The sequence below is a fragment of the Equus przewalskii genome, chromosome 31 (assembly GCF_037783145.1).
Source record: "Equus przewalskii isolate Varuska chromosome 31, EquPr2, whole genome shotgun sequence".
Classification (NCBI taxonomy): domain Eukaryota; kingdom Metazoa; phylum Chordata; class Mammalia; order Perissodactyla; family Equidae; genus Equus; species Equus przewalskii.
In genome coordinates, this window is record NC_091861.1 from 21,815,166 (window position 1) to 21,841,758 (window position 26,593).

Below are 26,593 nucleotides of genomic sequence, written 5' to 3' on the forward strand. Positions count from 1 at the left end.
CTTCTATGTGATAAATTATATATATTCAGTACAAGTGCAGTGATGAGTGAATAATACAAGAAAGGGATGATTATGAAATGAATGGTTATAATTTTATTTTTTCCAGCTTATTTCCTTTTTTTTTTTACTTTATGCTTAAGCACAGGCTTTCTAAATGTTTTCAGTGTTAGATGCTGGTTTTCATGTTTCTTACATGATTTTATAGGGCATAAGCAATTTAAGCTTTTATATGTAACTTGCTGTAATTTAACCCCTTACTGTACTCCTTCCTTGAAGTTTTTTTCCTCGCATTGCTCTGATTTTACTAATATCTAGGTAGGACTCATAGACCTTTATCTGTAACTTAGACCCTCTCTCCCACCCCCCTATTCTGGGTTTTGTAGAAACCAGCTGATGGATTGCTTTACTGACATGTGATGTGATAAAGCCCCCTCCTTGCTTTCTCTCTTAGGGTTTCTAGTGGTCTTAAAGGCAGCAAAACTTTTTTTTAAATCACTTTTTAATGTCAGCATTTATTATTTATTTATTTTCCCTTTTCTTTAAAATTTCGTGTGTGGTAGAATTCAACAAATACAGCACACTCATACAGGATCTTCTTGGTGGGTGATCATATTTACTTGTCCTAATATTTCAGGGTGCTTTAGTAACTTGCCATGAGGCAGATTTTCAGTAAGCAGTAGATACTCACCCTGAAGTATTTCTTTGTATGGTTAGTCTCCTGGGCACCTTGCTTGCTTCTCTTTTTCTAGAGAATACTGAAATGTCTCTCTCTCTTTTTTTTTTTTTAGGTAGCCTGAATTATCTTTTTCCTCTGAGACTTCAGGGACATTAACTCCTAGAAATTGATCGCGTTGGAACTTAGGCTGTATGTTTGTAGTCATGTGTGCTCTTCATCCTACCTATCTTCCCCAGTAATGTCTATTTCAAGTATAGATTTACATTTTCTCTAATATTTTAAATTTTTTTGTCCTCATTATATTTTTTAATGTAGCTGATGGAATGTGCTTTGGAGTTTTAGGAGTCCTATGACTGTTTTATAGGAGTGTATGTGATTTTCCTAGAAATGTCAAAAGGAACATTAAGAATTTTATAAATGGGAAACCTTGGGCTAGAGCTTTGACTTTCCCTAGTTAAGTGTGGAGGAGAGAACTAAAACCCAGGTTTCTTGGCATTTACTACAGAAATGTCCACCCATGCTATGTGTTCACTACTCTTTTTTTTTTTTTTTTTAGATTAAACTTAGGTAACAGAGTAATGCTTAAGTGCATACTTAAAATAATTTTTTTTACAAAAGTAGAAGTGGATTTTAGTAGATTAGTATTTTTCAGTAATTCGTTATATAAGATTTGGCTATGCAGCTATCAACAGAGACCATTTCTTGACTATTTATCCAAAGTCAGATTGCAGTCTAAAGCTTTTTGAGCTGTTATATAAGTGACTTTTTTTCTTCCTAATAGTTTTATCATTGTAATACCCATTTTAAAGATGAGGAACCAGTGCTTAGAGTTGTAAAATAATTATCCCAAATACCAGCTAATGAGAAAGATTCCAGCTGGGAATTAAAGCAAGATTATCCAAGTCTTTATGCTCTGTTCTTAACCATTGTGCTACATGGCACTGCTAGAGAAATTGTGGGATTTTTTTGTAGTACTGGCACAGCATACCCAGAAATCATTCATAGAAGTATATTCTATGTATGGATGTTTATATTTTCACTTTAAACTTGTTCAACAAATACATAGTGATCAACTATTGTGTGCCAACATTTGCAGTTAGGGATACAAAGATGGTTTAGACACATTCCTTACCCTTTCTCCAGGAAGGATTAAAACAGTTATTTTTGCCAGTGCTTTTGATTGAACTCTCTTTTGATGCCCCGCTGGATTTATTATGGATCTTGAATGTTAAGAGAACTCCATAGATAACCTGCTGCTTAGTGGTTCTCTCCAGTATTGGGTTGAGCCCCAGAATTCCCAGTGGGCTGTGGTCTCAGCTATGCTTGCTATGAGGCAAGTGTTTATACAGCAAGAGAGACCTCTGAAAACTAATAAAAAAGGTGCCTGTGTACTTAATCAGAATTTGCTTTAAACTTTTAGGTATACCTGCAATCTGTTTCTTAAGTTTAGGTTAAGCTGGTTAAGAATTTTACATAAAGTACAGAAAAACTGAGCAGACTTGAGAGAACAGTTCCTGTAGGGACTTTTTCTAGCAACCTACGTATTTCCAGCCAAGGGAAACTAAAAATCTTACGACAGGCAAGCTTGTAGAAGTTCTGCCTTTAGTCTAGTTTCTTTTAACATCTGAATTCTATGCTTAAACTTTCTCAGTAAATGTGACAGTTTCCTTTGTCAGATTCTGCAAACTGGCAGCTGTTGTGTTAAGTTTTATAGTTCTAACTGTCTTGTAATTTTTACTTGCATAGGTCTACCTTTAAATCTTATAACACGTTCTCGATGCGAAAGTAGGTAGTCATTACTCTGTGCCTTATGGCCAGAACTGTCCTGGCTGGCTCTAGAATTTTCTTGGGCATGTCTGAGACAGCCCTCAAGAAGCCGGAATTTGAAGACAGGTTTTGCAGCACCTCCTAACTCTTAGTTTCTACTGGGGACAAAAGTATTACTTTATTCATGTACTTAATAGTTTTGGAGTGATTATCCCAAGATGAATCAGGTATAGATTTGCTCACTGTCAAATAGTAAAGACAAGTACTTTCATGGAGTTCTAATATCATATAAATTCAACTAAACATCCTCGGTGAAAAGAATGAGGGAGACGGGTGTGGGGAGAACCCGTCAACCGTGGCAGGTGATTTCCATTCACTGAGAATGAGCAAATATTGTGAGAAGGGAGATGTGAATCTGGTTTTTGCTATGTTGGTCTCCATTCCTGTTTGTGCTTTAGTGTGAGTAGTTGGCCCCTAAGTGCAAGCCATTGATTTCAGCTAGGGCTCACCTGAAGAAAATGCTGGAGAAAAATCTTGATATTGTGGATCGGGTGTAATTCCCACCATAGTACTCTGAAGAATGCCATTTAACATAGTTGTTTAGAGACCAGTTTTAGTTTTATTGAGATCAACAACTTTGCATAGTAATGTTTGCTATATCTCTTCACTGTTTTGACTTAAAATCAGATGAAATTCTTTTCATTACGTAAAAGATTTGGATGAATGGCATATTTTTGGTTATTTACTATTAGTAGTTTTCCCTTTTTGAAGAAAAATTATTGTGTTTATTAAGAGTTTAGAATTTTCCTTTGAAGCCAGTAGATGATTTATGAACCAGTTTTACTTTTCTTTGAATTCACAAAGCAGGAATTAGCCTGGTTGCAAATTAGCAATCTCAGAATGACCACAAGTGTCAGTGTTCGCCTGCCTTATTTTTTCCCAACTTGTGCAGCAGATACTCCTATTGTTTAAGAATTTCATTTGACTTGAAAGCAGAGCTAAATTTAAGTGTCTCTTTCAGAACTAATTGTAGACACCTTTATCTATTTTAATTCATACAAACTATTAATGATCCTAAGGGAAAATGTAAGCATTTAAAATCAACAGTGATTTGGTAAATCCTTTAATAGTGTGCTTGCGTGTTCTTTGGTTTCTCAGTAGCATGACTGTTTCAGTTGAGCACAGATCAACTAGACCGTCTCAGTTGTTTGGCACACCAGGGGCTCTTGGTTAGAGCTGTGGTTCTCAGTGGGGGTGGCACTGGGGGTAATATTACTTTCTAGGAGGTGTTCTAGAAGTTTATGAGGGTGTTTTCGGTAGTTGAAACAGTTGAAGGGGATTTAGTGAGTGGGGCCAAGGAACATAGTCTGTAGTGTGTGGGACAATCTTTGAAAACAACAAAGATTAGTCCCATGTTCTGGAGGGCTTCTGAATGTCCCATTTGGATATCTGTGTGTGGGTGAAAGGCCTTCTTTATAATTAAATGAACCTAAAAGCATAATTGGAATGCCAAGTATACTTTGTAAAGTTTTAACCTGTTCTGAATTTTCCAAGTGCTGTAACTGCAGTGTACATTGAGGGAGGGTCTAGTTAATTTTGTTCTGAGCTTTGCCAGTAGTTCACCATTTGAAGAACCATGCTGCCCATGGCACTGATGCTCGTAGTAATCAAATCGCCGGTACAGTGTACCAGTCTGGACATTGGAATGGTTACATTCACTGTGATTTTATGTGTATGTGCTACTGTCTCATTACTTCCTTGTGTCTTCTGGTGTGATCAGGTCTGAGACTCACATATTGAAATGCATATTGTTATCATAAATCTCTTAAAATTTCTCCTTTGTACTTGTTAGGGTATTGATTTTCATTAAAAAAATTACATACATAGGTTGGTTATTTTATCTGTGCATTCATTCAGATTGTTGGAGGGGTCAGTGTAAAGTATTTCTTACGTAAAGCGGGGTGTGTTGAGTTTCATAGGGTTGTGCAGCCCACTAGGTCAGCATTTGAATAAGTCATCTCAGCTGCCTTACTCCGTGCTCCCCAACACACTGACAGTATTTAAGTATTTTAACACTATTAATTCATTACAGAGTATAACAGACAGTTTGTAAATACAGGTAGATGTAATATTTTGAAGCTTAAAACTCCACTAAAACTTCACAAAGAAGCATAGTTACCCACATATAAATTATTAGTATCAGAAAATGCTTCTTATTTCATTGCTTTAGTAGATAAAAGTCAAAAGTAAATAAATAGAATGTTTTTCCTAAAGGGCGTTTTAATTGTATTTTATTGAGGTTATATTGGCTTATAACACTGTAAATTTCAGGTGTACATTATCATACTTCAGTTTCTATATAGACTGCATTGTGTTCAGCGCCAACAGTCTAGTTTTTATCCATCACCATATGTACGTGCCCCTTTACCCCTTTTGCCCTCCCTGTACCCTCTTCCTCTCAGGTAACCACTAATCTGTTCTCCTTATCTGTGTGCTTGTTTATCTTCTACATGTGACTGAAATCATACGGTATTTGTCTTTCTCTGACTTATTTTGCTTAGCATAATATCCTCAAGGTCCATCCATGTTGTTGCAAATGTCAAGGTTTTCTTTTTTTATGGTGAAGTAGTATTCCATTGTGTATGTATACCACATCTTTCTTTATCCATTCATCCGTTGATGGGTGCATGGGTTGCTTCCAGGTCTTGGCTATTGTGAATAATGCTGCAGTGAACATAGGGATTTATAAATCTCTTTGAATTGTTGATTGCTTGTTCTTTGGAGAAATACCCAGTAGTGGGATAGCTGGATCATACAGTATTTCTATTTTAAAATTTTTGACAAATCTCCCTGTGTTTTCCATAGTAGCTGTACTAGTTTCCATTCCCACCAGCAGTGATGATGGTTCCCTTTTCTCCACATCCTCTCCAACTCTTGTTATTTCTTGTCTTGTTAATTATAACCATTCTGATTGTTGAGAGGTGATACCTCATTGAAGTTTTGATTTGCATGTCCCTGATAATTAGTGATGTTGAGCATCTTTGCACGTGCCATCTGTAGATCTTCTTTGGAAAAATGTCTGTTCATATCCTTTGCCCCTTTTGGTTGGATTGCTTGTTTTTTATTGTTGAGTTGTATGAGTTCTTTATATATTTTGGAAATTAGCCCCTTGTTGGATATATGATTTGCAAATATTTTCTCCCAGTTGGTGGGTTGTCTTTTGTTTTGTCGATGGTTTCCCTAAAGGGCTTTTTTAAAGAAAGCTGGGAGCATTGAGCGTGCTTGATTCTGAATTCATGTAGCTATCTTCAGAATGATTGTTTAGGTCCCATTGGAAATAGGGATATTAGTATAAAGGAAATTTGCAAAGCAGAAAAGAGGCAGGCAAAGGTTATAGGATTTAGGAAGGGGGAATGTTAGACTTTAGGATTTGAATCACCCCCCCAACTTCTTAGAGGATGCCTAAGTTATTCACTTACATTCAGATCACATTGAGCATATTATATGCAAGTTGCAAGGGCATATGAGATACATCATTAGCTTCCTTTCTTTCAAGGAATTGATAGACTTGATGGGATACCTAGATCATTTTAAAGATAGCAAAATAAGTGGAAGTCAATGTTCTATGGTTAGTATTTAAATTTTTATCCTTCATGGACAAATTGTCTAGTGCAGGTCATTGTGGGATCGTTCACCTCGCTGCTTTGATACTTTGATCTTCCCAGTTGTAGTGGGTTTGTATTACATTTCTCTCCTTTTAATTTTTCATGCATTTCTAATAGTTTTATCCTCTTTAAATAAGACGAGATCTCACAGATAATTATAGTTGCTGAGTTTTAGTGAACCAAAATTAAAAAATGAAAATTTTTATATTTGTTTGGACCCTCCACTTTTGATTATCTCCCTGATTGCTTGTTAACGTATTGAGTCTCTTTTTCATAAATATCTTCATAGTTGACTTTGAGTTTTATCTATATTTCCTTTGTAACTTTTCACAGTTAATATTTATTAATATCTCTAGAGTTTATAATGTTCCAGAACATTTCTCTTGACTGTTTCAGAGTGTGTGTGTGTGTATGTATGTGTATGTGTGTAGTTTCAAATAGTTAAGTATGTACAGGTCTTTGTTTTGTTTTAGCTTCTCCAGTCAATTTATTGAATCATATTAAATGGTAAAACATTGACTATATTCTTTCAAAGCTTACAGTATTGTTATTTCCCTTTCTACCTATTTTGCTAGTATCTATAATTCTATGATTCCCAAAACAACCAAATTAATATCTAACTCCAAACATGTATCCTTTGATAGAGCTCAGCAGCAGAATATTATGTGTTTATTCACATGGAATAAAAGAAGAGCAAATTTATATGGCTGTATCATAATCTTTGAAGAAACCCATATTGAATTATGTCTTCAAACTTAATGAGTTAATCGGACACTTCAGGTTCTATTGTAATGGCATTGTTCCTAGTGAAAAGGCATTACTCACATTAGAATAATGGGATTTCAGAGCGGAATTGGACCTTTGAGGTCATCTAAAAATCTAGTTTTCTCACTTTACAGGCAAAGTAACTAAGACCCTGAGAGGTTGTGGTTTTCTCAAAGCTCTGCTCTTACTGTGGCAGAGCCAGAACTAGAACCTAGAGCGCAAGACTTCTAAATCAAGTTTTTCGTGGTATTCATTTTTAGTCCTTGGACCCATAAGCTATGCAAAAGGGTCCTCCAGACCTTCTACCTCATCCCTGTCCCTATGCCACTCTAAAAACAGTTCTGCCAGTTTTAAATGAGAAAGGTAGTGCTTTTATTAAACCTCAGTGAGATACATAAAAGAATTGTTCATCTGCTCCAGAAGGTAAGTTATGTGATCATTTTACAGACTTTGGTATTAAATGAGATCAATGCTCATGGTTTGTTTCTCATTGCTGTCCTATGATTAAACGTTTCCTCTACGTTCACATGGAGATAATTTTTTTATCTGTAGATAAATAAATGAAAAAACCCCACCATTTTCCCAATATACAAGATTTTAAGGATTTTGTGTTCTCTCTCAGTGTCTTTTCCTCTCTTTGGATTCAAATTTTAATTGCTGTATTAGTCTGAGTTCTCCAGAAAAACAACCAATAGGATGGATGTATGGATGGATGGGTGGGTAGGTAGGTAGGTAGGTAGGTAGATTATAAGGAATTAGCACACATGGTTATGGAGTCTGAGAAGTCCCAGGATTTGCTGTCTTCTAGCTGAAGACCCGGGAGAGCTGATGGTGTTGTTCCAGTCCGAATCGGAAGCACTGAGAACCAGGAGAGCCAGTGGTGTCAAGTTCCAGTCTGAGTCTAGTCTAAAGGCAGGAGAATACCCATGTCCCACCTTGTCTACAGCCAGGCTGAGAGCGAATTCTCTTTTCTTTTTTTTTTCTTTCTTTTTTTGGAGGAAGAATAGCCCTGAGCTAACATCCACTGCCAGTCCTCCTCTTTTTGCTGAGGAAGACTGGCCCTGAGCTAACATCTGTGCCCATCTTCCTCTATTTTATATGTGAGATACCTGCCATGGCATGGCTTGATAAGCAGTGCATAGATCTGCCCCTGGGATCTGAACTGGTGAACCCCAGGCTGCCCAGGCAGAGCGTGCGAACTTAACCACTGCACCACCAACTGTGCCACTGGACCCAGCCCCTACTTTACCTTTTTGCTCTGTTCAGTCCTTCACTGGATTGGATGAGGCCTACCCACATTGGGGAGGGCACCCTGCTTTACTCAGTCTACCAATTCAAATGTTAATCTCATCCAGAAACATCCTCACAGACACATCCAGAATAACGTGTTAGCCAAATAGGCAGGCACTCCATTGCCTAGTCAAGCTGACACATAAAATTAACCATCACAGTTACCTTCATGCATCTTACATAGCTTCTGCCAGCTAGAGCAGTGTACACCCTGATTCCGTGACACATAGAACAACTGGCTTAGCGTGTTAACTGCTTTAGGATGTGTTTAGTGAATCTGTGGAGATGAGATTTTCGTGATCCCTCTATTCTTCCTTAAACGCTTGGTTTTTATTTTTGTCAAAAATTAATTTATACTTGTCTCTTTTTGTTCAATTCATTCATTTTTGAACCAGTTTAGTTTTCAGCCAAGAAAGCATTCTACAGAATGAGGAATGGAAAAGCTGGTATTTAGTTTTTAAATTAGTGAATATCATTTCTTATGTTACTCATAGCACTTGTATTCCAATTTTGTCTGTGACTATAGAGAAAATGAATGTTACATTCTCAGGTTGAAGTTTTAATTACTGTGGGTAGATTTGGGTAAGAATAGAATTTTTCTTTTTCCTTCATTGAGATTAAAATATTTACTTTAGTGTAGTCCCTTTTGGTTTCAAGTAGCAGAAGCTTACTCAAGTCGGCTTAAGCAAGTAAAGGAAATATATTATAATGGTATAGGAATATTCCTCAGAACCCAATTCTGAGAAGTATGAATTGGCCTTTAAAAGAACACAGTGAGAAATTGGAAAACTGTCAGGAATCAAGGACGCTTTTCTCTCTTTCTAGCTGATGCCACGTGATTACTTGTCGTTTTGTCTGCGTCTGCACACCAGCTCTCTGGTCTTTGTGCGCAGTCTTCCTTAAAGCCGACACCACTCCAGGTGACTGTAGCCCAGACTGCTTGGCATATCTTAGCATGGATTGCAACCTCCCAAGGAGAGGAGGTCTGAGTGGGTCTGCTTAGTTCATGTGTTTGTCCTTTGTGGGTAGTGTCCTGCTCTGATGTTGGCAGATAGGTTGTTTTCTGAGCAGCCCTCCCTCAGAGTCTGCTGCAGCTTATAATTGCACTTTGTTTATTCTTTTACAAATATTTTTTGCTTTTTAAAAAAACTTTTAAAATTGTGGTAAAATATACGTTAAATATACCATTTTAACTGTTTTTAAGTGCGTACAGTTCAGCGGTAATAAGTACATTCACAGTGCTGTGCATCCATCACTGCTGTGTATCTCCAGAACTTCTTCCTCATCCCAGACTGAAACTCTGTACCCATTAGAAAATAATTCCCCATTGCCCTCTCTCCCCAGCCCCTGGTAACTACCATTCTACTTTGTATTTTTATGAATTTGATTATTCTAGGTACCTCATGTAAGTGGAATCATACAACATTTGTCTTTTTGTGCCTAACTTATTTCGTTTAGTGTAATGTCTTCATGGTTCATCCATGTTATAGCATGTATGAGAATTTCATTCCTTTTTATTTTATTTATTTATTTATTTTTGAGGAAGATTAGCCCTGAGCTAACTGCTGCCAATCCTCTTTTCGCGGAGGAGGACTGGCCCTGAGCTAACATACGTGCCCATCTTCCTCCACTTTATACTTGGGACGCCCACGACAGCATGGATCCGAACCAGCGAACCCCGGGCCGCTGAGAAGCGGAACGTGTGCACTTAATGGCTGTACCACCGGGCCGGCCCTCATTCCTTTTTAATACTGAATGATATTCCATTGTCTGTATAAATCACATTTTGTTGCTTTTTTCCCTTCTTTTGACTGTTGTGAATAATGCTGCTGTGAACATGAGTGTACAAATGTCTAAGTCCCCGCTGTCAATTCTTTTGGGTATGCATGTACCCAGAAGCGAAATTGCAGGATCGTATACTAATTCTATGTTTAGTTTTTTGAGATACTGCCATTACTGTTTTCCACAGCATCTGCACCACTTTACATTCCCACCAGCCATGCACAAGGGTTTGAATTCCTCCACATCCTTGCCAGTACTTGTTAATTTCTATTTTTTTTTTTGTTTATTTGATAATAGCCATCCTAATGAGTGGAAAGTGGTATCTCATTGTGGTTTTGATTTGCATTTCCCTAATGATTAGTGATGTTGAGCATATTTTCATGTGCTTATTGGCCATCTGTAGATCCGCTCCAGAGAAATGTCCACTCAAGTCCTTTGCCATTTTTGATTTGGTTGTTTTTTGATTTTTGAGTTGTAGGAGTTCTTTATATATCCAAGATATTAATCACTTTATCAGATACATGATTTGCATATATTTTCTCCAATTCTTTGGGAGAATTGCCTTCTCACTCTGTTGATAGTGTCCTTTGCTGCAGTCCAATTTATCTATTTTTTCTTTCGTTGCTTGTACTTTTTGGTGTCATGTCCACGAAATCATTGCCAATCTAATACCATGAAGCTTTTACTCTGTGTTTTTTCCTAAGCGTTTTATAGTTTTAACTTTTAAATTTAGGCTTTTGATCCATTTTGAGATAATTTTTCTATATGATATAAGATAATGGTCCACCTTCTTTCTGTTGCATGTGAATATCCAGTTTTCTCAGCCCCGTTTGTTGAAAAGACTGTCCTTTCCCCCTTGCATGGGCTTGGCACCGTTGTCAAAAATCAGTTGACCATATATGTGAGAATTTGTTTCTGGGCTCTCATTTCTGTTTCATTGGTCTATATGTCTATCTTTATGCCATACTACACTGTTTTGGTTACTGTAGCTTTGTGGTAAGTTTTGAAATCTGGAAGTTTGAGTCCCCAAAATTTGTTCCTTTGCTTTCGAGATTAGTTTGGCTGTCTGGGATCCCTTGAGATTCCATATGAATTCTAGGATGGGTTTTTCTTTCTGTAGAAACACCATTGGGATTTTTTTGGGGGGCAAGATTAGCCCTAGCTAACTCCTGCCAGTCCTCCTTGTTTTGCTGAGGAAGCCTGACCCTGAGCTAACATCCGTGCCCATCTTCCTCTACTTTATATGTGGGACACCTACCACAGCATGGCTTGCCAAGTGGTGCCATGTCCGCACCCAGGATCTCAACAGGCGAACCCCGGGCCGCTGAAGCGGAACGTGTGCACTTAACTGCTCTGCCCCCGGGCTGGCCCCACACCTTTGGGATTTTGATAGGGATTGCACTGAATCTGTAGATCGCATTGGGTGGTATTGAAATCTTAACACTATTAATTCTTCCAGTCCGTGAACTTAGATGTCTTTCCATTTATTTATGGCTTTAATTTCTTTCAGCAATATTTTACAGTTTTCAGTGTACAAGTATTTTGCTTCCTTGGTTAGATTTACTCATAAGTATTTCATTCTTTTTAATGCTATTATAAATGGAATTTTGTTAATTTCCTTTTCAGATTGCTCATTGTTAGTGTGTAGAAATGCAGCTGATTTTTGTGTGTTGATTTTGTATCCTGCAGCTTTGCTGAATTCATTCATTAGTTGTAACAGTCTTTTTGTGAAATCCTTAGGTTTTCTACATATGAATCTTGTCATCTGCAAACATAATTTTATCACTTCCTTTAAATTTGACTGCCTTTTATTTCTTTTTTCGCCAAATTGTTCTGGCTAGGACTTCAGTACTATTTTGAATAGAAGTGGTGAAAGTGGGCATCTTGTTCCTGATCTTAAGGGAAAAAGTTTCAATCTTTCATCATTGAGTATGATGTTAACTTTGAGTTTTTCATATATAGCCTTTATTATGTTGAGAAAGTTTCGTTCCATTCTTAGTTTGTTGAGTTCTTTTTTGTTTTTTAAATCATGAAAAGGTGTTGAAGTTTGTCAAATGCTTTTTCTGCATCAATTGAGATAATCATGAAGTTTCTTTCTTTTTCTTTTTGTTAATGTGATTAATTCCATTCGTTGATTTTTGTATATGTTGAACCATCCTTGCATTCCAGGAATAAATCCCAGTTAGTCCTGGTTGTACAATCTTTTTAATATGCAGCTGAATTTGGTTTGCCAGTTCTTTTCTTCTTATATAGAGAATGTTTCTTCTTGGGAAGAAGATGGTTTAACAGTTATTAGTCTCTATTTTGGGCACTGATCTGAATACACATACACATATATACATACATACATACATGTTTACAGACAAATACACATATGTGCACATTACAAATAACTAGGTTATGTTTATAATTATAACTTTTAAACTTTCATTCATTCATTCAGTGGCATCCTCTGTGAGATTGCAAACCTCATGAGAGCAGGGACCACCTTGCTCTTGTTTATAATGCTGCATTCAAATTCTTGTTTGGCACTCTGCTCTTGATGAATGTATGTGGAATGAATGAATGAATGTTGTTTAATTCTCTGAGTAATCTCTTCTGATGTTTTTACCATCTTCATTTAACAGATTAAAATAGTTTAACCAGTGTAACAGTGGTGAATCAGTAATGCTAAGGCAAGTGAATTTGTTTTAATTAATTAGTTAATGTGTATTTATTAAGCATCTACCATGCACCTGGCTCCCTATAACTGGCATTGGAGGTGTAATAGACAGTCCTTGACTTCAAGTAGTAGCTTACAGTCTGGTTGGGAGAAGTGGACAAGTAAATAGAGAATTATATAGCATAGTGAGGGATTTCATAGAGGTATCAAATCTATATATTTTATAGATATACTTTATTTTAGAAATGAGTTAACTATTTTCTGTGTTGAAAAACATTGTACACATATACCTCCAGGTTATGACAAGTCTAAAAATATTAATTGTGCTTACAATCTGTGTTGAAGTGTTTTGCTCCAGAAATCTTTTGTGTTTTTCAGCCTCACTGTGATTTGTCTACAGAGTTAACAGTTTCCTTTGTCTACATAGTTTTTCCGAAGTACTTTCTTTTTAGAGACTCACTCTCAGTGTACTTGAAAATTCAGATACTTTAAAAAAAAAAAAAATCCTAGTATCTGAGAATTCTAAATATCAAATCCAGATTTCATGGGAATAAGTTACTTTTTAAAAAGGCGCAAACATGCAAGGGTGCAGTTAGTATTTATTTAATTTTTAGAACATATGTTACTTTTGCTCTCATAAATACAGTAGTCAAAAATGTAGATTATAAACTCCTAGAGTCTGCATGTATATTCTGTATGTTTTCTTCATTAAGAACTTGCAGTATTTTACTGTTTCATATAAACAGCATTTTTCAATATTAACTAAATATGGTATATTCTTTTTCATACTGACACTTGTAATAAATGCTTATTCTTATGATATCATATATTATGGTATTATTTCCTACTTAAGTAGCAAATACCAGTATTCTCTCTCCCAGTACCAGATGATTTTAGATTGTCTCATTTGCCAAAATAACGCAAGTAAGGAATGTAAACAGCAAGCCTTGTTTTGACTAGTTATGTTTTGCAAATGTGATTCTGTCGCTAGTTCCCCCTTCCATTTTTATTAGTTGTTTCTTTTCCAGAATGCCTCAAGTTTTGGTGAAATTGTAATGGTTCTGGCTTTTCAAGAGAAAGCAGGGTTTCCTCTCCAATTAGCACCCCTTGTCAGCTCTTTTAGTTATTTTTGTGCTGGTACCTTTCTTTTCCCAGCTGGGTAATATTTTTTCCCCCAATCCAAATATCTTTAAAAAAAAGGAGAACTCTCAGTTTATTCCATATTACTGCCAATTATTATTCCTGTTTCTTAATATATGCCAGATGTTCTGCTGTGTAGCCTTTGAAAAACTACTTCACCTCTATCTTAGAGTAAAGGGTGAGGGGATTGGATTCTGTGATTTCTGAGGTCCTTTATGCAATGACTTCAACAATTTTATTTCAAAACAATGCAGATCAGAGTAGAATGAGCTTTTAGCTCTTAGTGTTGGCTAGAGAGTCCTGGAAATGGACGTGAACTAATGACATGATTGGCAAAGACTTTCCCATTTTTCTTTCAGTAGCTCATAGTCTACTGTTGCATCATAGCTGTGTAGCTTTTTGTGTATGTGTGTGTGCATGTGCATGCTTGTGTTTATTTGTGTGTATTTACTAACTCCAAAATTAAAGTTATATGAGTGACCTTTGCAACTCAAAACTTTCAAGAAACCCGAGAAGATAAAATTACTCTTTCAGTTGCAACTAACAGAAATTCTTCAACTAATTGAGACAGACAAATGTTGGGAGGACGAGTGGTGAGATGAGGGGCTTTAATGGCTCACATAATCAGAAAGGGTTAGGCAGGGAACAGGCCCTGCAGGCTATTAGAACTAGATTGTAGGTGTTCTGAGGGATGTTGTCTTCCACCTCTTTTCTTGCATGCCAGCTTCATTCTGTCCTTCTGCACATGAGTTTTCTCCATCAGTCAAGAGACATGATCATCTGTAATTATAGGCTTAACTCCTTGTTGCCCTGTGGCTAGAGGTCTCACTAGCTAGTTCCAATTCACCAAACAAATCCCAGAGAAGAGCTCTTGACTGACCTAGCCTAGGACATATGCCTTCCCGAGTGACCAGGGGCTAGGGCTTATTGCCAAAAGGAATGATTTGGAGCAGGAAAAGATTGCTTACTTGGTAAACAGAGAATGCCTGTTATTGGTATTTAAAGGATTCTAGTTTTGAGTTTATTTAAAAGTAGAAAAAATACTTAAGCATTATTATTTGTAATGGAAAAGAGTTTTTTTATATTACTTATCTGCTTGCACCTTTTGCTGACAAAAGGTTGCTTTTAAGAGCCATAGTCTTTATTCTTATAGTGTAGGCATATTTTAGTAGTCAGCTGAATCAGTTTTGGTTTGGATGATTTTCTTACTATGCATACAGTGCTGTATTCTAGTGATTTTGAACTTAGTTAACTCTATTCAAATGAAGAGGGCTTTGATTTGGGTCTAGCCAACCTTATAGTCAAATGGAGACAGAAGGATGTCTGCATATCTATGTGCTCACTGTTTTCCTTCCTGTCTTATTTCCTTTATTTTTTTCTCTCTTTCTCTGTGTATTTAAACCACACCCCATGAATCAGTATTTGCATGTAAGAATTTGTAAGTAATATGGTTAAAGTTTACTCTTGTTATTTTAATATGTAATGTCTAGTTGATTTTGTGCAGAAACATGGGATAGCTAAAATTTGTTTAACTGATTTCTATTTAATGATTACCCCTTGGCTTCTTACTTTTAAAAATCTAGACTCAGTTCAGCACAGCAAACATTTGTTGAGTGTCTAGTATGTTCTAGGTACTAGATTTACAAAGAAGTATAAAAGCAGTTATGTCTCCTAACGTGAACTTAGAGAAAAAAATAAACAGAAAATTTCAGCACGTTATAATGAAGTTAAACGTGTAATATGCTCTCCACCTTAATAAGAGCTCACCTTTTTTACATTTAAAATTTTACTTAAATATAATTTACTTGTAGAAAAATGACCATATCATAACTAAGCTTGACAAATGTTCACAAACTTAACACATCAATGAAACCAGCACCCAGAGTGACTCAATTTTAAATACACCAATATATAACTAAATGCATAATAGTGAAAGTAGTGGAAAAGGATTTTCTGCTGTCCTCAGGTGCTTTTTTTTTGTTTGTTTTTTTCTTTTGCTTCAAAGAGTATTTGCTAGTTGCTGCTTCTGCTATTGTGTCTTCCGATAAAGAATGATTTCTTTGGTATTTTAGCTGAATGCTAGCAATACCACTGTATTCAAAGTGAAAAATGCATTCTCTCTGTCAGTACTAATTTTCATAGTCATTTATTAAAAAAAAAGATGCTGTGGGATAGTCTACCATTCCAAATGGCTTAACCATGTAAAGTATCAAATTTTGAGGAGAGTATAATGTGATTAAAATTAACATTATTTAGCAGGATTTCTTTAGAAATATTTCTGTGATTCTAACATTGATTTTTATTATTGTGGATTTCTGTAACTTCCTGATATTTGTCAGATTTCCTTCAGTTGTGTACTAGCGTAAAATCTCCATGAATTACTGTTTTCCAATTTACATTTTTAGTTTTCTATAAAGGAGCATATTTTAATGAAAAATTTAGGGTGAGTATAATCGAAACTATTGCACTAAAGATAGACAGTTTTTTAAGTATCTTGAGCATTTCAGAGGCATCTCTTCCTGAGTATCTAATTGATATACCTCAACATTTAGCGTTTTTCCTTGTTGAGATTTGTTACTCAGTTTTTAAGATATTTTCAACCACTCTTAAATGTGTGATTATTTTCCCTGAATATTTTAAAGACATTTAATTTGAAATGTTTGTGGGATTTTTATCCACTCTGAAGTAACAGTGTTTACATCTTTCTAATGTGAGGTTATGTGTTATTTATTCATTTTGAGTCTGTGTAAGGGAAAAAGCTTGGCTTGATTTTAAAACCAGTAGTGACACTTCTGAGAATATTAGAATTGTCAGCAATTAAGCAAATCATTGAATATTTGAAAAATATTACCTTTTTACAATAACTGCTCTATGGTAACAATTTAAATTTATTTTCCACTATAGAGTCCTATTATTACCTCATGATGAATAGCATAAAAGATAAGTAGTGTTTTTCTTAAAAACTCTTAGGATGATAGTGTGTTAGTGGAGTGATTGAATGAGAGATAGAGAGATATGGAATTTCTTTGCCCTAATTAAATGAAAGTGTTTAACTATTATATAAAGGAACTTTGACATCATATATCAATTTTTGTTCTTTTAAAGGAAGGAGCATCGGCCCGTAAGACTCAGACTCCTGCGGCACAGCCAGTAGCGAGACCAGGTAAAAATAAAAAACTTTGGTTTTTGGTTTTTTCCCTAAATGATCACAAGAATGAAAATTTTTTGATATGTATAATGCTTTAAAGGAATTGAAATTTTACTTAAAATATTTCTAAAGTAATATCATAAGAACCTTTACTTGAGTAAATAGGTATATTTGAACAGTTAAATCTTTTTAGAAAATATTTTTAAAATTTTAGAAAAATGTTTCAAAAAGCTGTTTATATGTAGCCATCCCCTCACCGGTTCCTTCTTTGAATTCCGTGATAGTACACGTGGATGTGATTTTTTTGTCCCCTGTAGAACCATAATTTTAGTAGACTGATATGCAACCTTGATGCTTAGAATTTCAGATGTCTGTGTTATTGAGCGTATAAGGTTCTGTAATCATTTCTTAAAAGTGTGTGTTTAGCAAAGGTCATATTGAAGCTATTTTAGAAATATTTTTCTTCCCTCTTCTTCCTAGTACATAAAAAGATTGAACTTTATAAATGCACCTAGATACCAACACTATATTCATTTTAGCTGTTTTAGGTTTGGTTTTGATGTATGTTTGTTTTATTTTTGCATTCAGCATAATTTCAGTGCTAGGCTGTACCACCTGTCTTTTCTACTGCATTAGCGCTGTTGAAAGTGACTGAAGAGAATGAGGAGGGTTGGAAGGGCACGGGCAAGAACTTACCTGGGTGACCTTCCTCTCACATTTGGCAGTATCAGTAGTGCAGATTTGGATATCTGTTATTCGTAGTATGTTCACGCAGGCTAATTCTAAAATTGTGTAGATTATAAATATTAAATATTTCTGGAAGCACTTTTAAAGTATAGTATTAAGATTATATGGGGCTTGTACTGGAATGGTTTGTAGGCTAATTCACTTTGTGCTGGATCCATATGCTTGGATTTTGACATGACTAGTATTTACTTCTTTTTCTTCCTTCTGTGAGGAAGATTGGCCCTGAACTAACGTCTGTTGCCAGTCTTCCTCTTTTTGCCGAGGAAGATGGTTCCTGAGCTAACATCTGTGCCAGTCTTCCTCTATGTTGTATATGGGATGCCATCACAGCATGGCTTGATGAGTGGTGCATAAGTCTGTGCCTGGGACCCAAACTCGTGAACCCTGGACCACCAAAGCAGAATGTGTAAACTTAGCCACTATGCCATGGGCCAGCCCCTTACTTTGTTTTTTTAATGACAGTGGGTTTGTTTGAAATCTTTGTCATTCTTGATTTTGAGGAGAAGTGGAGAAGAGGAGTTCTGTCAGCCACATGAAATTTGGAGCACACTGGATCTAATTTATTTCAGATGACAGGACTGTCGCCTATTTTTAAGTAGAGAGAACCATACCAAAAGCCACTATGAGAGTATAAGGAAGAGCAATTAAATTTAGTAAATATTACTTGAATGCCTTCTGTGTGCTCAGTGCCAGAAACTAGGAGAAGCTAAAGGAGCTCTTTTCAGGAAGGAAGAAAACGATGAAGGAGATAGGGACGGGCCGACTGAGTTGGGCCCTGAGAATGCAACCTACCAAGCAGAGGCCTGTTGTGGAGGCAGTTGGATGCCAGGTGCACAGTCGTTTGTTTTTCTTTGGAAAGGAGGGGTAGGAGACTATAGTTGGTTAGTCTAAAGAAGATCACATGAGACACTCAGAAATAGTGTAAAAGGGGAGAAATTCCCACCCCAGGATTCTAACCCAGTTTTGTGTTGTGTGATGTAACGTCGTCTCCACTTGGCATTTTTTCAAAACCATTTGGCAAACAAAAGGAAGGGGTGGGGGAGGCACTATTGCCGAAATAAACCGGGCTGTTCAAACCAGCTCGTCCAGGGAATGTGGTCCTGGGGAAGACCAGATATAAAGTAGGAGCTCTGTGTCTTTTCAACTCTTAATATCCGATCATTCTTTTTCACTCCTGCCGAGGTGCACTGGCGATTGAACTGATAGAAGTTAATCTGAACTCATGGCTCCTGATATAGCAGATATTCTCATGCCTTCCATGTGCGGTCTCCTCTTCCTTCTTCCGCTTGCTCCTTGACTCTCATAGGTCCGCAGTCCCTACCCGCCTTTCTAAAGGCGAAGATTATTTTATAAGCTGTTAGCACTTCTTTGTCAGTAAGACCTGATATAGGTGGGTGTTAGCAGTTTGTCATCTTGGTTTTGGTTAGTGAATTTTTGTTTTGCTGCAGAAATGTTAAGTGTATTTGCTTATGGGGTGCTACCCAATTTTGAGGGAAAGTTGTATGAAATGTGACATGTTCACCCTGTGTTATCTTTTTAAAATTGAAAAAATGTCAATGCATGAAACACATCTGGCAAGGTGATATGTTGTAGATGAGAGATGATAGCTTTATGCTGCTATTTGTTAGGTGGAGTTGGAATCATTTGAAAATGGGGGATTGAACCACCTGTTCTTGTTTCCTTCAGTGAAGGAACTCGAGGATGGAGTTCCATTTTTGATCATTTTTTGTTTTTAATTTTTCCACCGGCTGGCCCCACGTGCATATGTATTTTTAACCTCGTCTTCTGCCACCTTCTTTTGTCCCTGTCGTCTGCACATCCGCAGTTCCATAAGCACAGCAGTTTCTTGTGGCCTTTGGCGTTTGCCCACATTCCCATCTCTTATCTGGACTGTTTGTCCACTTGTTCTTTGCAGGTTGGCTCCTTTTCATCCTTCAATCTCAGCTTAAATGCCACTTCCTTTGAGAGGCTTTTTCTAAGCGTTCTGTCTACAGGACACTTTTCTGTCAGTGTACACTCCTTTGTTCCTTAATATTACATATTCAGATTTGTTTATTTGTATGTGTTCTTTGCTTCTTTGTTTATGGTCTGACTCCCTTACTTTGCTGAAAGGTCTTTGAAGGAAAAGGATTATTTCTGTTTTATTTATCATTATAATAATAAGAACCTAGCAGAGTGCCTTGTACTTAGGCTCTGAATAAATATTTAAGTGAAGACTATGATTATATTTGAAATCAAACATAACAACAACAGTTGCTTATCCTCAGCTTGTAAAGTGTGCGTCGTTGCATTTGCTGAAGTCGTGGTAGTGTTCGTGGTGCTCCAGGCAGTCGCATTTAGCATCAGCTGTAGCCACAGGGTCAGTAAATGGTAAACGCGAGCCAAGACCCGGCTAAGGACTTAACGTGCGTTGTTGTTTTTAAAATTCTTACAGCAATAGCAAGATGGAAACAGCGTTATTTCTGTTTGACAGTTGAGGACAGCTGAGGCTGAGCAGTCAGTCAGTTCAACTTAGGAAGTGGCAAAAGGGGGATGTGGGTTGAGATCCCCTGAGTACAGCCTCTTGCTTTTAATCTCTCAGCTGTAGAGACCAGTGTTACTCTGCCTTCTCCTCCCCGCCCCCTTAAGTCAAGCTTATTTGTGTGTTTGTCACACTGGCCTGCTTTGGTTCTCACTTACCAGGGAATCTATTTATAGTCTTTTGTAGTTATTTTTCACCAAGCCTCTAACTTTATGTTTAGTACGTGAGCTTTTATATTTTGTCTTTTTCTTACATTGGGTCTTCTCAGCCTTGATTGTAGTGCATCTTTTCCTAAATTCCTGAGTGTGTTGTGCGCTCACTTACCAAATCAATAATATTTCAATCAAAGATTTCTTTTCCCTTGTTCTCCTTAGTCATTCTCATAGCAACTTGTGTCACCCGTTTATCTGTATGTCTGTCCATCCTGTCATTCTTTTATCCCTCTAACAAGTACCAAATATTTATTTGAGACTATATTATATTGCAGATGATGTTCCGTCAGTCCTCTGTCTAAAAATGATTTAAGAAAGTTTTAGTATTTTTTTCTCGGGAAGAAGAAAGATGAGAATACTATAATAAGTATGTATGTATGACCTTGTATTTGTGTATATCTTTCTCTGCTTTATGTAGCTGGAAGAATCATGCTACTGAACTTGATAATACTTTATCACAATGCAATAGCTATACAAAGAAGTACAAAGTAATAGTTCAAATGTAGCATTTTTCTGCTTTCAAAATGGAACATATTCCAAAAATGTGTGTGCTTCCCTTTAAGAGTGGTGTCTGTTTCTAAGAACTTATGGTTAAATTAGAATTTTAAATCTCCTTAGTTTTCATCTATTTTTGTGATTAAAAAAAGAGAAATTCTAGCACAGCACATGGCACATAGAAGGCAGTCAGTAAATTTTTATTGTGTGAATAAATACAGAAAATTGAACATACAGCATTTTTATCCTAAAATATTAATCTTGAACTAGGCTGATATTATCTCAACAAATATTTATGTGCATTAAACAGTCTGTTGTGTATACATATAATAAAAAGATAGGAATATTTATATTTTTATAACATATATTTACAATTGTTAATAGTGTGGGAAATTCCAGATAATATACACCTTCACATGACTCATTGCGTATAATGTTCTCTTCTAATAAAAAAAAAATTTTAAAGAGAGAAAAAAGGTAAGAAATATTTTAGATCTTAGCTCTCAGTAATTCCTTTCTTTTTCCTCTGAAATGGCTAAGCACATTTCCCCCTCCCAGCCCTTCTGCCAGTGTTGTGTGCTCTTGTAGTACCTGTTTGTGCATTTATTACAGCAGCAGTCAATTATTTATTTGCTTCATTTGCTAGATGTTAACATCCATGAACAAAGATACTCAGCGCCTAGCAATGTAGTATATCCACTTTCCTTGTCCTTACAGATTGTTGACTAATGCTAAGGCGTTTTAATGTTTTTTGTGAAGCAGAGATGTAACAATATTATTTGAGAAGATTGCAATACCCTTTAAATTTTATAACTAGTGATGATGTAAATACAAATAATTTTTAGGCCTTATTTGCTTTGTAAGTTTGAAAATAAGAATATGATTTTTATAACTCAAAATTTTGCTTTTTTCTCATACAGTTTCTCAAGCAAGACCTCCTCCAAATCAGAAGAAAGGTGAGGTTGTGCCTGTGATTCTAAACTTACTGTAAAAAGTACATCCGAATAAGCTAGATGACAAACCCAGGGCTGCTCTTATGCTTGTGCAGGTGTGTCACGTGATTGTGCTTGGGATCCATTCTGATTTGTCAGTGCTCAGGTCCTGTTGATTATTCAGTATTTTCAGTATCACTGCTGACTTAAAATATTTTTTAGCTCAAAAGAGTTAAAATTACAAATTTATAAACTTTTAATTTATAATTGGGAAACTAACTATAATTCCTTTTATAGTAACATATTTGCTACCTTGAACCTTTTGTCTTCACAGGGTCTCGAACACCCATTATCATAATCCCGGCGGCTACTACTTCTCTAATAACCATGCTTAATGCCAAGGACCTTCTGCAGGACCTGAAGTAAGTCATTCGTTCCACTGTTCTTTTCAGAGGACATGGAGACTCCTTATTTGGAGAACACACAATTTCCGTTCCTGTGCTTTACAGATAGTCTGAAAGACAATTTTCCAAATAGAATATATTCTTTAATATCTGGACCCTGTGGGGAAAATTATAGAAACTTTTGGCTGAAGTCCTAATTAAAAGGATGCTGTTGTATTAATTTTTAGTATGAATTGTTTTGTTTTGATTTTGCCCTGAAGAACTTGAAGAGGTTCTAAAACAAATTCAGATTTTTTTCCCTCTCCCTCCCTCCAGGTTCCAGTTGAAGAATGGGAAAAGTGATATGAACTTCTGTGTGTTAGCTGTAAACCCCGGGGGAAGAGCTTAGGACCGTAGTTTTCTCACCTAGACATTAGTAAAAGTTAGTTGAAGAGTGGAAATGAAACCATATACTATGTTAAAATTTCCAGATGCTCAACTTTCTGAAAAAAATTTTTATTGAGGTATAAATAACATGATTATTATTTTCAGGTGTCCAATGTAACGATTTGATATTTGTATATATTGCAAAAGGATCACAGCAGTAAGTCTAGTTCACATCCATCACCGTAAATAGTTAGAATTTTTTTTCTTGTGATGGGAGCTGTAACGATGTACTCTCCCAGCTCCTTTCATACATGCAGTACTGAATTAGTAAGTACAGCCTCCATGCTGTGTATCACGTTGGGATGACTGACTCATGACTGGAAATTTGTGCCTTTTCATTTTCTAATTGGAATTTTGCACTTGAAGTTTTTACTGTCTCTCCTTTCTCATTTCCTCTTTAAAATGAATATAGTCACCATTGTACTCAGTTTGTTCTGGTAAACATGCATCATGGTAATGGGTACAAAATAAATCTTTTCCCCACCCAACCAGCTCCACACTTAAAATATCAGTAGTGTACCTATTTTCAGCAGCATTTATCTTTATATTAATTAATATGAGTAGGCGTGCTGCTTTTAGAGATCATGACTTTGTTTTAATCTTTATACTTCTTGAATTGGCTGTTATTCACAGAAGAAAAATGGCAATGTTAAAATTGTTTCAAATAATTTTCAGTGATTTGTGCATTAGCAAGGTTTAAAATGAGCCACAGTTAAATGACTTTCAGAATGCTGTCAGCTTTATTAAGGTTATTAGCAGCGTGGCAGATGAGTGGTGCGGTGATTTCTGGATGTCTGCTTGTGCTCGTGACGGAATGAGGCCCACCAGGCCCTCCTCTCATTTTGAATTTCGTGTGCCGGTTCTCAGAAGGTGTTCGTGCTGTCAGTAATGTGCTGTTTGCGTCTGAGTTGTGGATGGATCTTGTTCTAGGTCATTACATTTTTACATAGTATATGTTAATTTCAAATTAACTATCTTTTTTCACTAAAAACTGAAAAGTGTGTGTGTGTTGGCAAGCCTGTGCACGGGGCACATGTGTTCCCAGCCACCTCGCTCAGGTGCGTACTGTGTTTGCATCCTTTTTAACAAGTTCCCTTTCTCTTTGCCAATGGTGGTACTAGGCTTAATAGGTTAAATACAGTAATTTTTTTTCTCCCTTAAACATTGGCACCTGAGCTAACATCTGTTGCCTGTCTTCTTTTTTTTCCCCCTTATTCTTCTCCCCAAAGCCCCCCAGTACATAGTTGTGTATTCTAGTTGTAGATCCTTCTAATTGTGGCATGTGGGACGCCACCTCAGCATGGCCTGGTGAGCGGTACCATGTCTGTGCCCAGGATCTGAACCGGTAAAACCCCACGCTGCTAAAGCAGAGTGCGTGAACTTAACCACTCTGCCATAGGGCTGCCCCTGAATGCAATAACTTTAATACAATATTTTCAAGGGGTAGAATGTGTTTTTCCTTTCCCCACATGTAGGCACATGAATTAAGACAAGAATAATTTATAAACATTTGTTGACATAGTATAAATATAGTAAAATGCTATTCAAAAGAAACAGTCACCTTAGCCTTTAAATAAGTAGTGTTTCTCAATAAATTGTTTTTCAGTCATCCTGATTTTTAAAATGGGTAAATATTTTACGTATCCAGTTAAACACTGCTGGGTGATTTAGGGATTTAAGATAGTTCATTCTGCTTTTGATTGAAGAAGTGAAATAAAAATGGAGGAACCCAGCGTTATAATATATCATAGTTTGGAGGCCAAGAGAGGTATCGTGGTCTCTAGTTGGAGAGAAGGGGGCTAAACTGTATTCTGCGATGCTGTTTTCCTGGCGTTTGGTGCGTTGTTATGTGAGGGACCTCTTAATTAAATGGAGGTTGTCGAAATTGTCCAGTTATGTCCTCGATCATTAAACCTTGGCATTTCGTGTGAATTTGGACTTTTGCTCACTAAGCTTTAACATGGCTTTCTTTGAAGCAGTCTTGGATTGAAGGCACGCCCTTACAGAGTGACTTTGTGCTTGCTTTGCCAGGTGCCACAGGAATATTCCAAGTCTAACGTTGATTGTTTCGTTAAGTTCTCAGCTTGGGGATTTCTGGTCCCCCAGCATAGTATAAATTCAAATTGAGGTCCGACCTGTGTGGCATTTGGGTTGGCCCGTGGCTGACAGGTTATCTAGGATCCCTTTTTCTTCCCCTGCTTTAGAGCCAGATGAAGATGGATTCGCTTCCTTAACAGTTGAGTGGAATTTTTTTTTTTTTTACCTAGTTGATCCTTTGGTTGATTGTGCACCTCTTCTGATGTTCCAGTTCTAGCTCCTTTGTGCCCTTCCTCATGTGGGTGGAAAAACCAAGTCTCAAGAAGGCATGCCCCATCTTCCGTTTTCCTCTACTGTAGCATGAGTGATTTCTAGCCCATTTCTGTTTTCTTCCCAGCTCAGCTGTGCATTTCAGGTGTGTGTTGTTTTTTTTATGCAGCGTTTCCTGGTGTTTATAGCGGGAGGGTGTTTATAATGTGTGGTACGCTGCGTTATTGGAACTGGAAGTTTATGAGGTGTATTTAATCTAGCTTAGTAGCAGCTCTCAGTCTGCCACATGTACATTAATCTGTTAAGACAACAGCACATTTCTTAATTCATTCTTCTTAATTGTTTGAGTTCTGCCTCAAACTTTCTAGAAGTTGAGACCTGAAAAGGAATATGGAATACAGTAGCTTGACCCACTCTCATCCTCAATGAAAATGCTGAGAGAGAACCTTAAAGGCTCCTCTGGAAGGTAGTTGCTTAGCAGGAAATGCAACTTGCTCTCCCAGTGACCAGTTTCGTTGTTTTCACCTTTGGACAGTGGAGATTCCTTTTTTTTTAATTGAAGTCATAATAGTTTAGAACATTGTGAAATTTCATTTGTACTTTATTATTTGTTGTTCATCACCCGCCTACCCTCTACCCTCCTCCCCTCTGGTAACCACTGATCTGTTCTCTTGGGCAGTGGAGATTCTTAATGAACGTTCAGGTAGAGAAATTAGCTTTTATTTTGGACTTGTTTTGGGATAACTCAAGAACAAAGCAAGCTCTTCTTCAACATTCAAGACGTTACGTTCACTGTTAGAATTACCATAATATTTTGTAATTCTAGTGGTCTAATGTTGAAAGTTCTTGTTAAATATTTTTAGTGATAACTAGGAACATATTTTCACTCAGTAACATAATTAATATCCAAAAGAAGAATGTGAGTGAATACTCTGCCTACTTTCTCAGTAAAATAATAATGACAGTTGTTGAAGAAAGAAAACAAAAGCAACCTCACCTCTGAAACAAAATCACACTGCTTTGAAATAATTTATGACGAATTAAAAACAAGAAGCAAAATAAGTTGTAATACTTGCCCGTTTCAGGTTTCACCAAACGCAGAATCAAATTTTAGTGCTTATGACTTAAGTGGATGTATAAAAATCTATGTAACCTGGCACGTACAAGTATATCCATATATTAAGCATGTTTCTTTAGTCCTTTTATTATTTTATTTTATTTTATTTATTTTGAGGAAGATTAGCCCTGAGCTAACATCTGCTGCCAGTCCTCCTCTTTCTGCTGAGGAAGACTGGCCCTGAGCTAACATCTGTGCCCATCTTCCTCTACTTTATATGTGGGATGCCTGCCACAGCGTGGTGTGCCAAGCGTTGGCATGTCCGCACCGGGATCCGAACCTGGGAACCCCAGGCCGCCGAAGCGGAATGTGCGCACTTAACTGCTGTGCCGCTAGGCTGGCCCCTCTTTAGTACTTATGAATGAAATTTTCAATGAACTTTTTTCCTTTAACAGTATGGAAAAAAGGAATTATGTTTTATATTTTAGTAGGCTGTTACAGTGAAGTTTAGTGTTCTCACAGTGTTGTGGATTACTCAAGTAATTCCTGAAGTAATCTACAATTGCTCAAGTAATCTATAACTGGGTGAATAAGAAA

At 36.7% G+C, this 26,593-nt stretch overlaps 1 protein-coding gene across 3 annotated transcripts in view; it reads left to right on the forward strand.

The window, feature by feature from the left end:
* The window catches only part of CDC73 (cell division cycle 73), a 215,701-nt gene that overhangs the window by 69,656 nt on the left and 119,452 nt on the right, over positions 1 to 26,593 (forward strand). For all 3 annotated transcript variants that reach the window (XR_011535272.1, XM_008542148.2, XM_070602176.1), the window contains exons 11-13: positions 16,853 to 16,910; positions 21,791 to 21,826; positions 22,137 to 22,224. Coding sequence is in view for 2 of the 3 variants with exons in the window: in XM_008542148.2 (XP_008540370.1) it covers positions 16,853 to 16,910; positions 21,791 to 21,826; positions 22,137 to 22,224 (182 nt within the window). In the remaining variant the exon portion in view is untranslated. The remainder of the gene's footprint in view (positions 1 to 16,852; positions 16,911 to 21,790; positions 21,827 to 22,136; positions 22,225 to 26,593) is intronic.